Here is a 13,059-nt window from a genome sequence, read left to right as displayed (position 1 = left end):
GCTTATTGTTCCTCTACTTGAATTATATCCACTGCTGGGTTTCCATACTCGAACTTGACTCATTCACGAAGCCCAAGTGATCTTTGGTTATAAAATTTCAGTTAAAATTGTGCACTAAAATCTGTTTTCCCATTTTTAATTCAACTTTGTTTTGAATGGGCTTAGAGTGAATCTGGTCTCTGCATTGTTGGTATTCGCACTCCCTTCAATGTGATTTGTAGGACGAATTGGAAGTTGTAAAGTTCCTACATTGCTGGCAGGTTCAATTTTGTTGTGGCCGTTCCGTATTTAGGAATCCAGCCATTCATTTTCCTCCGAGTCAAAGTCCCGTGGTTGCTGTTGGTGGATATTTAATAGCCCTGCAACGATAAAGAATGCAGTTCACATATAGTACTTTGACAGGATTCGTCTATTGGATCGATATGTCATTGTTCTTATAAATCACTTTGTTACAAGTTTGACCTCAAGCCCGCTGAGACATTCCGTGCTCTTTGAGGCTCTTTGAGGATTCCGAAGAAAGCAAAGAATCAATCCATCATTCAAACTACACCACTGATATGCAGAGATGAAAAATCTCACTTGTATTCCTACTTTTTTTTTTAACTATACATGGATATAAACAGCCAAATTTGATTCCAAAATTACATTAAAGCAGTCATTTTCATTTTTAGCACATGCCCACCATTTCATAACACCTTCTAAATGCGAAGACTGGCTATGATAGCTCATATTTCAGTTCCATTGACAGCACTAGATGACCAATCCAATTTGGCTGGGAGTTCTTAAAGCGATCGTTTGCTGCCAACCTCCCCCAGTCAACATAGTTTGGACATCTCATGCGGTCCGTGACCGGACGTTTGGTCGACGGGACGTTTGGTCGACCGGACGTTTGGTCGACCGGACGTTTGGTCGAACGGACGTTTGGTCGACCGGACGTTTGGTCGAACGGACGTTTGGTCGACCGGACGTTTGGTCGACCGGACGTTTGGTCGACCGGACGTTTGGTCGAACGGACGTTTGGTCTCCGGGTTCGCTCGCTGTCAAATTATGACATGTTGATATTTTGATATTAGATATTTAGATATTAAACGCACTCTCTCTCTCTGTCTCTCATGATTTTAATTTTGAGAGCTGGTTTCAACAGTAACAACCCAGCGACCAAACGTCTGTTCTACCAAACATCCAGTCGACCAAACGTCTTTCGACAAAACGTCCGAGTACCCACGCGGTCAACGGCAGCTAACGAGTTTCTTAAAATGGGTTCATTTACAGTCCCTGCTGACGTCATATTTTTTTTGTCTTCTTTTGCACCAGTGTGATTTTAGCCAAAGACATGCAAAAAAATAAAATGCATTGCTTCATAAAAATGCACGCAATGCAATTTTTTTTCTGAGTGCTGATTTGCCAAATTAACATCACATGGGCCCCACACGTGGCGGAACAGTAGGAACGATTACACAAGACGTCAAGCAGGCAGCGTAGCTCCAGATAGCTTTCCTGGACTCTGTTTTGACAGCTGCTCTCCAAGGGGAAGTAGGCAAAGGGAGGGCTAACTTGTCCCCACTTCTAATGGAATGTTCCAGGAATCAGAAGCAACTTTATGTCCTCTTCCGCTTTAACATCAAATGATCAATTAGCATGCAGCTCATGGTGCAGAACGCGCCGCATTTCCTGCGAGACCTCATTTCACAAACACGAACAAGACAACCCAGTTGCATGTCAATAGTTGCAGATGCAGCTCTCGACTTCAAATGTCACGTAACGAAGCACCGTATTGAAGTTAAAACTATTCCGCGTAGCTGTTATTTATGGGGAGGTGGCCACATTGTCATTCACCCGGACCCAAAAATAATCCAGAGAGTCAGAGAGATGAATTGGCAAAAAGAAAAAGCACCCATAGGTCCATTTTGCAAATGTCACGGGCTGTTGAGAATATGGATGTGACGAGATTCATATGCAGACTATTTATATGAATTAAATTGGGTAATCAGACCTCATGCACGGCGGAATGAATCTCTCCTTCAATCTGCTCATTCGACTGTTTTAACAAGCCTCATCTCCGAAACCGTCTCGCAATTTAACTTGTTGTTCCGTTAATGGCATAACAATACATATTCTAAGAAGCAAATTTGTATTCTTTTTTTCCCCTCTGCTTTTATTTCTGACTGGACTTAATGGTCCATAAGAAAAAGTGTATTTCCAAGGAGATAGCGATTCGGATACATTAAGGAAGAACAGAATGGAGAAATTAAGCGTCAGTATATTGCACTTAATTTGGAGGTTCAATAGTACGATTGTATGTGCTCCATTAATGAGACGCTGCCACGGCGATGTGGTCGTGCTTCGTACAACAAAGAACAAGTATTCATTAGCATATTGATTGTCCTCAATATTTTCCACTACGCTTTTCTTCCTGTGGAAAAGCAGTAATTTGTATAAAATTGTCAAAATGGCAAGGAAATGAAAATCAAATTATATGCTAGCCTCTTTGGAAATTGGATTGGATTGGATTACTTTATGACACTTGTTTCAAATATATATATATATATATATATATATATATATATATATATATATATATATATATATATATATATATATATATATATATATATATATATATATTTGCAGTTTCAATTTTTTTTTATTTTTTTTTGCAATCGAAAGAAAGAATCGTCTACACCACGTGTGTCAAAGTGGCAGCCCGGGGGCCAAATCTGGCCCGCCGCATCATTTTGTGTGGCCCGGGAAAGTAAATCATGAGTGTGACTTTCTGTTTTAGGATCAAATTAAAATGAAGAGTATAGATGTATATTAAATTTCCTGATTTTTTTCCCCCTTTTAAATCAATAATTGTAATTTTTTAATCCATTTTTTCCAGTTTTTAGTTCAAAAATCATTTTCAAAAATCTAGAAATATATCAAAAAAGCTAAAATAAACATTGTTTTAGATCTATAAAAAAACTGAATATTCAGGGCTTTTAATCCAGTTCTTTTAATCCATTTATAAAAAAAATCTAAATATTATATCTAAAATTGTCTGGCCCACGTGAAATCAAGTTGACGTTAAAGCGCCCCGCGAACCAACCCGAGTCTGACACCCCTTGTCTACACGAAAAGATTCCAATCCAATGCAAGCATTTAATCTAAACATTGCATGTATGAAGATTGAATTACGACCTAGTACATAGAGGTGCGGTATGAAGTGCCCAATGTGTTATTATGATATTAATATGTGGTAATGTTGGAACTAATCTGAAATGAGGCTAAAGAGTGGTTAGCATGGTCTTCCTGGGCCTGTCTGGCTTTTCTCTGGGTACTCCGGTTTCCTCCCACATTCCAAAAACGTGCACGGTAGGCTGGTTGAACACTCTAAACGGCCCCTAGCGTGAACAATTTTCCGTCTCCTCGTGCCCTGCGATTGGCTGGTTGTTGCGATTAGACATCCAATCCATTGGGACTGGGAGACTTTGGTAGCAAATGATCGGCGCCCATGAGTACTCTAAAGAGGGTTAAATTGCTCATCAATGTAGTCTGAATGCAAAAGTAAACTTTTTCAAAGTAAAGCCATAAAGCCTTTTGAAGATGTTTTATTCCCATTGACACAATGACAGTGCTGCAAAGTAGCATCCGGGTGAGCCGCATGTCAGACGTGACCTGCGCGTCTGATGGGGGTTGTTTGTCATCGGCCAGTACCTGCAGCATTTTGGCATTTGTTGTAGGCCGAGGTTATTTAATGCCTCTGGGGATTTAAACCGCCGTGTCTCAGTGACGGTGTCAAGGATCACTTCGACTTCGCCTCGCCAAAAGGGCTGAAGTAGGCGGCCGAGATTGTCCTCCACTCCGTCTTGGGGCTGTCTGCACACAATACATCATAGCGTGAGAGGTGCTCGGGAAAAGGCTGGGACACGTAATCAATGTTCCTTTCCTCTCTTCTTTTTGGACTTGAACTCAGTTGAAAGAATGGCTTATCCACCAATTCAATTCTTCTAATCGCACGTATTGCTTTCTGTCAAGTTCACCATTAGATGTTCCCAAATGCAATGTACCGTATTTTCACCACTATAAGGCGCACATGAAAGTCTTAAGTTTTCTCCAAAATAGACAGGGCGCCTTATAATCCAGTGCCCTTTATATATGGAGCAACACTAAAATTGTTATCGCGATAAAATAAAATAAATCAGTCGATAGGGTACACCATCCTCTACAGCTCTCAACTACGGCAAGCAGCCCCCGACTCTACTATTTTCCCCGTAGAAAAAGTACTGCGCAGTGACTGCTGGGATATGTAGTTATTTTGTCAATACACCCAATGGATTGTGGCCTGGACATCGACATCAACACAGCTTTACGAAGCATGGAAGGCAGCGTTGGAATAGTTACACTAGCTACTAGCTAGCTACTATTTGCGAATCGATTGTGGCCTGGAAATCGACATCAACACAGCTTTACAAAGCATGGAATGCAGCGTTGGAATAGTTACGCTAGCTATTAGCTAGCTACTATATGCGAATGGATTGTGGCCGCCTGGACAAACGTATAAAACTCAGCGTTTTCGATGACTCATTTGGACAATTGTTCAATTCGGACAGAGAAAATGAGGACTTGGATGGATTTGTGGGTGGCGATGACGTTAGTACATTGTAAAATGGCTAAATAAAGTACAACCAAACTCAGTTTTGCTTCCGTTGCCTTTTTAAAAACGTGTTTTAGCGTGTGTCCGTATGTTTAAGCTGGTGTATGTTTTGCCATACCTGGCTGCGTCTATAAAAACAGTGCGTCCTTTGTGTGTGTAAAATACAAAAATAGCACTCATCACTGACACTGCGCCTTTAAATGCGATGCGCCATATAGTCGTGAAAATACAGTATTTGTCTTGGATTGTGCAATTTAACAATAGTATATGATTTTTTATCCTAGCTGGAGTTAGGGTAACGTACTGTTCTTATATTTTTCACTATTTCAAGTAAGCAATTTAGGTCTTCTAAGCAGTGCGGCTCTGAATATAAAGTAGAAATATGTATAGAGGTCACTTTTTTAGAATGGCAGAATCAAATCAACAGAATGTTCTACTCTTGGATGGAATGTCATTATGTTGTGAGACCAAAATATAAATCTTGGGTGACATTTTCAAGGACCAAAAACATTGTACGTAGCCTTGAAAAAAAGCACGATTGCACTTATTATATTTAACGAGCATAAACACAAGGTAAAAAAATGGTCATGTTTTGTTTAAACAGTCACATGGTTCATTTGTGGTTATCGTTATCGCACCTGCGCGTCTTGTCCAGGTGTTCCTCATTGTCTCGTCACTTTGTTTGCATTTAATCTGCGTTCCACTTTCGTTTTTGTCGCGTATTCAGTCAAATGCCAGCGATTAACAGAGGTATTTTGGAATAATAATTCATAATGTTTAGCACATTAATATTGGAGAATTGCTGCTGTGCTGCCTTGCTGATATTTTACACTTCTGACTCACGCAATAATGCGATAACACCTTTTGCCATCTGCGACCTCACCACTACATGCGGGTGAATCCCAAATGTTCCATTAGGACACATCTTCAACTATCAAGGTGAAGCCGTATCTTTCCCTCTCCTAATTTCACATTAAAACAAATCAACCACTTGATTAAATATCTCCTGAAGACGTGCTAATAATTCCACCCCAAATATGTACTCCAGTCTAGTAATAGGTTAACAGTGCAGTAGGGGAAGTTTCCCCAAGCGACGTTTCCTTGAATTATACGCACACTGACACATTTAACCTTTCAAAAATGTCGCCTTTTGTAACGTATACCTCCACGGAATCCAAATATGGTTGTTAGTCTTATTTTTGCCGTATTATGTTGATGTATGCTTTGACAGAGAGAGAGAGCTGAAGTCAGCGATAAGCAAATACGACCATAGACGGCAAAATAAATTGGAAGATTCTTTGACGTCATTGTAAACGCGGATAGCTCGTTATCCGTCTTGTTTAACATATTTTCTCTGACCGACGTGTTTGTTTTAAAACCCATAAAAGACATTCTCGCTGCCCCCGATTAGAAAATCTTATCCGACTTCCCCTTTTGAGTATAAATACCGCGAAGATAAGAGTCAAGACAAAGTTTGCTGGAAAACTATTTCATGTCGCTCTTGACTCGAGTCTCTCAGGGGGGTTTGTTTCCTCCTTCAATCAAGACAAGAGCAGACGGGAAAAAAAACTAAAAAACAAAAGGTGAGTGACAGTGGGAAGCAAGGCGTAGGCATCTTAACATGGGGGGGATGCTCATTAGATGGGTATTAGTTCCCGCTGTTCTCCTCAAATTGTAACATTGATTCTACGGTGACTTGTCGCCCGTTTCTGGGCGTCAAGTGTACACCTACGAAGCTGCTGGCGGCGAGGGAATGAGCGCCAATAGTTTTCACTTTAGACAGCCGTGCGGGGACGGTGCAAAGAATTTAACGACCTGCTTTGCGAGTAAGAGACGCGGGGATGAAAGAAAGTTGAAAATAGAATCGTTTGTTCAAGTCGGTGGAGGTTGGGCACCAATTGGGATCGTCACGATGTCTGGATGGGGAACACCAGGCATTATTTGGGAAGATCTCATATTTGCATTTAATTCTGCTGGAGGCTAATCGTCAGACGTTTTGCAAGGCATGAACATGACCTGTGAACCAAACTGAATTTGACAACCCTTATTTTAGATCACATGTGTCAAAGTGGCGGCCCGGGGGCCAAATCTGGCCCGCCGCATCATTTTGTGTGGCCCGGGAAAGTAAATCATGAGTGCCGACTTTGTGTTTTAGGATCAAATTCAAATGAAGAGTATAGATGTATATTACATTTCCTGATTTTCCCCTTTTAAATCAATAATTGTCATTTTTTAATCCATTTTTTGTGTTTTTAGTTCAAAAATAATTTTGTAAAATCTAAAAATATATATAAAAAAGCTCAAATAAACATTGTTTTAGATCTATAAAAAACTGAATATTCAGGGCTTTTAATCCAGTTCTTTTAATCCATTTATTAAAAAATAAATCTAAATATTATATCTAAAATGGTCCGGCCCACATGAAATCGAGTTGACGTTAACGCGGCCCCTGTCATAGGGTGTCTCACGCGCTATGTACCTTACACCATGTATCCATTTTATATTTAATAGAGAATGGTTAAGCATGGCTGCTTTGTTCTTAGCAGATCTTTCAAGTTTCACTTTTTCAAATCAGGATTTGAATACTGTATCCATTTTAGGGAAAAGAGCCACGAGTCATTTTCTAATATTGTGTCAAGCATTAAGAAAGGCCCAAATGGCATCGTGCCCTGATTAAAGTGTATTATCGGTTTAGTTTCTATTTAACTGCGGTTGCGTTTGCCAGTGAATTCATTCTGCAAATGCTAGGTTTTAAAAAGGGGTGTCGGAGTCATGCGAGGAGCAACTTGGCAATTTTTTTTAATCGCTTTTACATCCCTTTCAGATATATTTGTTATCTACACATGGTTCCGAGTATAAACACTTGTTTCTTTATTTTGCATTTCCAAATATTATTTAGCATCTCGTTAAATGTTTGTTTTTCCGAATATACTCGATGAATCCAACAAGTGAATCGGGAGATTAATTCTCGCTAGAAGTGTGTTTATCTCCTTCAGCTCCATCGAGAGCACTTGTGCGAGTTTGTGTGGGTTTTCTTATCTTAATATCATGTAAATGGTACTTTAAATGGAATGTAACCTTTAATGCTTGTTTCACCATACACAGTGCTGGACGTACAACTTTTTAAATTGTGAAAATACATTGTTTTAAGACAATTAATTTAATATATCTGTGGGGGGGCTCCCAGCTAGATTTTCCCCCAGGGCAGTTTGGCATACAAACCCAGTGTAAGAAAAAATATAATTCCATTCCACTTGTTGCACAGATGCTATCATTTCATGATGTGTGAAACTATTTACTGGAAACTATTCCAGGAACAGCTCAGATTCTGCTCATTTTGCGATATCATGTACCTAATGTGAGTTTTCACACCCTTATCAGCCAATGGTGTGAAGTGGCTGTGGGAATCAAGGTTTAAACAAGAATTACTGTGTTGTGGAGGCAAAAAAAGGAAGAAATGTAGATAAATAACATGTGAAATTAGTTTTGTCAGAACGCGATAATGACGTCCACATGTATGAGCCTGGAAGCAGACCTTGTGTGCAAATTTCTCATCATTTCATGTCCTACAGCTCCGCGTGTACGCGACTTTCGGATCGGGGGGGGCGTCCTGGTTGCGCGTGCGCGAGGGTGCGCCACGGAGGAATTGATTATGTAACATGTTCCCAATCACATCGTCGTCAGAGTGCGAGGATGCGAGTGAGGTCGCTTTAAGGAGGATCTGAGCTGCCTTCCATTTGGAGCAGCTACCTTTTTTCTCTCTCTCTCAGACATCCACACAAACTCTCTGGCATTTTTGGGCTCACCTGGAGGCTCCAAGTCATCACCCAAGACTTCAAGACTTCAGCCCGGTAAGAAACTAAAGATCACTTCTAACGTACAGACTGATATTTATTAACACCGTCTTTTAACTGTCCTTAGAAAGAGTAGAACTATGTATTTTTTTAATGACACTGTATTGGCTAAAAGTCTATTTTTGGGCCATTTTTTTTCAACCCAGAAAATTTTTACTTCAACGTATTTTATTTTCATCATGCGATACTTTGTGAAAAGCAAAGAGTAGTACGTCAGTGTGGATTTTTTTTTTCCCAGTGCCCCCATAGTAGGCAGTTGTTGGCAGAAAAGTCACCTGAGATATCTAACCCGACACATGCACATGCAAACATTTGACTATGGTCTACAAACAGCCCAAAGCAGGATGGCGCGGGTGGCGGGTAGGACGCGACACGTGCACGCAGATTGCTACTTTCACACGTTTTCAGCCTGTCATCTTTCTCTTCCGCCACTGCTGCGTCCCATTTGTTGTCCATGAGCAAGTCCAGAGCCAGATCTGTTGTTTTTGTTCTTTCCGCCAGTGTGTGGGTGCTCTAACGTCTTAGATTAAGGGTGTCAAACTCGGGTTGGTTTGCAGTTTAACTAACGTCAATGCCATTTCATGTGGGCCGGACCATTTTAGATCTAATATCTAGATTTTTTTTTTTATTATTAAAATCGGATTAAAAGAATTGGATCAAAAGCCCTAAATAGTCCGTTTTTATAGATCTAAAACAATGTTTATTTGAGCTTTTTTTTCTTAGTAATGGAAAATGTCTTTTAATCATGTTTTTTTTATTTCAAGTGGAAAGAAAATATTTTTTTTTTTAGTGGAAAATGGAAAATATTAACGTCTATGCCATTTCATGTGGGCCGGACCATTTTAGATCTAAAATGTAGAAATTGGATTAAAAGAACTGGGTCAAAATCCCTAAATAGTCTGTTTTTATAGATCTAAAACTATGTTTATTTGAGCTTTTTTTTCTTAGTCATGGAAAATGTGTTATTTTTTATTTCAAATGGAAACAATATTTTTTTAAAGTGGAAAACGGAAAATATTTGTATATCTATTTTTAGATTTTACAAAATGCATTTTGAACTAAAAACACAAAAGAAAAAATTTGGATTAAAAATTGCAATGTTTGATTTAAAAAAGGGGAAAATCAGGAAATGTAATATACATCTATACTCTTCATTTGAATTTGATCCTAAAACAGAAAATCGGCACTCATGAGTTACTTTCTCGGGCCGCACAAAATGATGCAGCGGGCCAGATTTGGCCCCCGGGCCGCCACTTTGACACCTGTGTGTTAGATGATGGATATCCTTTGTTAAGAGATTTAATATAGAATTGAACCAAAAAAAAATCATCCGGAATTTCCATCATATCCCAATTTATAATCTTTAGATTGAATAACTTTATCGTGTTAAACTTTTCCCAAAAGTGTAAAAATCTTTTTGTAATCCAATTAGAATATCCCAAATTTCGTTTGTATTTTTTATTTTTTTATTTTATTTTGGGGCAGCCTTCGCAAACAATCTCCAAAACGAATATGAATCATTGAAGTAGACGTTACTGGGGTGAGATTTTTTATCATCAATCGCTGAGAATGTCACACTAAATTGGATAAAATAACCAGTTTGCACCTCAAGGGCGCAGTACTGTACGTCAATTTAAAAATCCCACTTTGAAGACCTCCAAGCACCAATGGACATTTGCATTCGTCACGAAAAAAAGAGCCCCAAGTGTCGTTATAATGGGTCTAATTTATTTTTTTAATGAGGTAGACGATCTACCTGTGTTTCTTAGCAACACATTAAACCAGTACTTTTAAACCTTTTAAATATTTCAGAGTTACTCAGAAACTGATGGGGTCTAAATACCCGCATAATCCGTTTTCTTCAATGATTTTCCTTTTAATAATACAAGTAAAGGTCTTCACTTAATTGGACAAAAAGTCAAAAGAGCTTTTAGTCCACATTTTGTAATCCCGCCAGCCAAACGCTGTCCAACAATAGGACATAAAGATATAGCCAGCAGCAATTTAATTCCCACCTGCCAACAGCTATCTGCTTTCCGGGCGCTTTAAATGTAAGCTAATATATCTGTTGATTTAATTTTGTTCACATAGATATGATACGAGAGACGCATATTTTGCGGAACTGGGCGGCGGACTAACCAGAATTCATAAGCAGGGAAATGAATACGTACACAAACACATCGTTTTGTTCCGTTTTTGTTTGTCTAATAGACTCGTTTTCCGAGAAGTCATTTTGGCAAACATTGACATTAAAGAAGCTCCTGTTTTTTTTATTGAACATAAAAGCATAGCTTTATTTACTAGTTGCTTGCCATGAACAAGAGATGGAACTCCTATTTTTTACAGTTTGGCCCTTTTTAGAACGATGGAGTGATGAGAACGATGATATCAATGGCTATTTTGGAATCTTTGTTCCTTGGCGTTCTCCCACTCGAAGATTGAAGCGGTGAGACGTAGTGATTGTCTCAGAGCAGTTATTATCTCCATCATTATGCTGGAAATCACATGCTATTTTAGAGGCGCTCGAAAATCTTGACTAGCCGATGCGCCAAGACGAATACGTGCAAATGAAAATGCCGCTATATATTCTGCGAGTAGCATTCTCGGGGTACTCGGTCGTTTGGTCGCCCAAAAGGTTATTGATAATTACCATTTAAATTGTTGCTCAAATTCCCTAAATACAAACTGCGAAATACTATTTAGTCATACTTAATGCCCTAGTAATTATTAGGCTAAAGAAAAGCTCCAAATTTCCCGGACTTTTATTGTTTTTTGTTGGAGAACTTGTTAAGACCCTGACTGACGTCGCTTCTTAAAGGGACAACGCATGTACATACAAACTCTTCTTCTACACTCACACGTTGGCTCAGTGAAACTGCTCATGGCCATTGTTGGCTTTTATTGATGCGTAGACAGTGTTGTTTTACCTTGTTTTGTCGCCGGTCTTTTGGTCACCGGTCTTTTGGTCGCCCGTTGTCGCAGTCGGGGCGACCAAAAGACGGCGACCAAAAGACCGGTGGCCAATCGACCGCACACGATTCTGCGAGTAGCATTCTCGGCTTGGAGGAATTCCCGTTTCATGATGAGAACTTTCTTTTTCACACAGGTATAAAATGAAGACGCCCGCCCAGAGAAAAACAAAGATAGGCTCCGGAGACGAGCGCTACTTCTGAAAACGACCCATGCCAAATCTCCCCGTTCACTGTGAAGGTCGGCAGTGTACTAGTTGGGAAGACCAGACGCCGATGGAGCAACCGGCCAACAGCAACTACCACCAGAGCGGGTCTTGGAAAGAGATCCCGTGGGATTTCACCGAGGACTGCTCGCTCTCGTTGAGCGCCACCACCTTCCTGATCGTGGCGTACAGCGCCGTGTTGGCGCTGGGCCTGCTGGGCAACGCCTGCCTGGTGCTGGTCATCGCCAGGCACAAGGAGATGCGCAACGTCACTAACATTCTCATCGCCAACCTGTCCTTCTCCGACATCCTCATGTGCGTGGTGTGTCTGCCGGTCACCATCGTCTACACGCTAATGGACCGCTGGATCCTGGGCGAGGCCCTGTGCAAGCTCACGCCCTTCATCCAGTGCATATCGGTCACCGTCTCCATCTTCTCGCTGGTCCTCATCGCGCTGGAGCGCTACCAGCTCATCGTTCACCCCACCGGGTGGAAGCCGGCGGCCAGGCAGTCTTACCTGGCCGTGGCGCTCACCTGGATCACCGCCTGCCTCGTCTCGGCGCCGTTCCTCAAGTACGGCGTCCTGGCCTCGCCCTTGGAGAACCTGACCGTCCCGTTCCCCATGGACCAGAAACTGGTGTGCATGGAGCTGTGGCCGTCGGTGGAAGCGCGGCGGGCCTACACCACCTCTCTGCTGGTCTTCCAGTACCTGCTCCCCCTCTTCCTGGTGGTCTCGTGCTACCTTCACATCTATCTGCGGCTGCGCCGGAGGAAGGAAATGGTGGAGCGCGGGCGCAACGCGGCGCAGAAGAATATCAAAGGCGCCACCAGGATCAACGTCTTGTTGGTCTCCATCGTGGTGGCCTTCGCCGTCTCCTGGCTCCCCCTCAATATCTTCAACGCGGTCTTCGACTGGAACTACGAGGCCATCCCCAGATGCGGCCACGACCTGATTTTCTCCTTCTGCCACCTGGCCGCCATGGCCTCCACGTGTATCAACCCGGTCATCTACGGGTTCCTCAACAACAACTTCCAGAAGCAGCTCAAGGCCACCCTGTTGCACTGCCGCTGCTGGGGGGTGGCGGAGAGGTACGAGAGCGTGCCGCTCTCCACCGTCAGCACGGAGGTCACCAAGGGGTCGGTCCTCAGTAATGGCTCCAACAGCATCAATACTTAAAGCGAAGGAAGCCTTTGGCTGAAGAAAAAAAAAAGAACAGGCAACTCCAGCCCAGTTTATGCTTTCCTCTCAATTTTTTTTGTTCAATGCAAGGATGGACATTTACAGAAAAGTCTCCAAAGGGTATGACCTAAGTCAAGACTGCTGTCCTCTAATTGTTATGACTCGTGACTAAAAAATGGGAACTCGGACGTTTCGTCGAAAGACGTTTGGTCCC

At 41.5% G+C, this 13,059-nt stretch overlaps 1 protein-coding gene across 1 annotated transcript; it reads left to right on the top strand.

Moving 5' to 3' along the window:
- The first annotated feature begins 8,082 nt into the window (after positions 1–8,082).
- npy8br (neuropeptide Y receptor Y8b) lies at positions 8,083–13,026 on the top strand. The gene is made up of 2 exons (XM_077600819.1): positions 8,083–8,487; positions 11,597–13,026. Exon 2 carries the CDS (start codon positions 11,673–11,675, stop codon positions 12,840–12,842), a length of 1,170 nt encoding a protein of 389 aa, XP_077456945.1. The 5' UTR covers positions 8,083–8,487; positions 11,597–11,672; the 3' UTR covers positions 12,843–13,026.
- The last annotated feature ends 33 nt before the right edge of the window (positions 13,027–13,059 follow it).

The sequence above is a fragment of the Stigmatopora argus genome, chromosome 5 (assembly GCF_051989625.1).
Source record: "Stigmatopora argus isolate UIUO_Sarg chromosome 5, RoL_Sarg_1.0, whole genome shotgun sequence".
Classification (NCBI taxonomy): Eukaryota; Metazoa; Chordata; class Actinopteri; order Syngnathiformes; family Syngnathidae; genus Stigmatopora; species Stigmatopora argus.
This window is presented reverse-complemented; position numbering and strand designations above follow the sequence as displayed.

Coding starts and splice junctions, on each gene's coding strand:
- npy8br (XM_077600819.1), top strand. CDS start 11,673: ATGCCAAATCTCCCCGTTCACTGTGAAGGTCGGCAGTGTACTAGTTGG.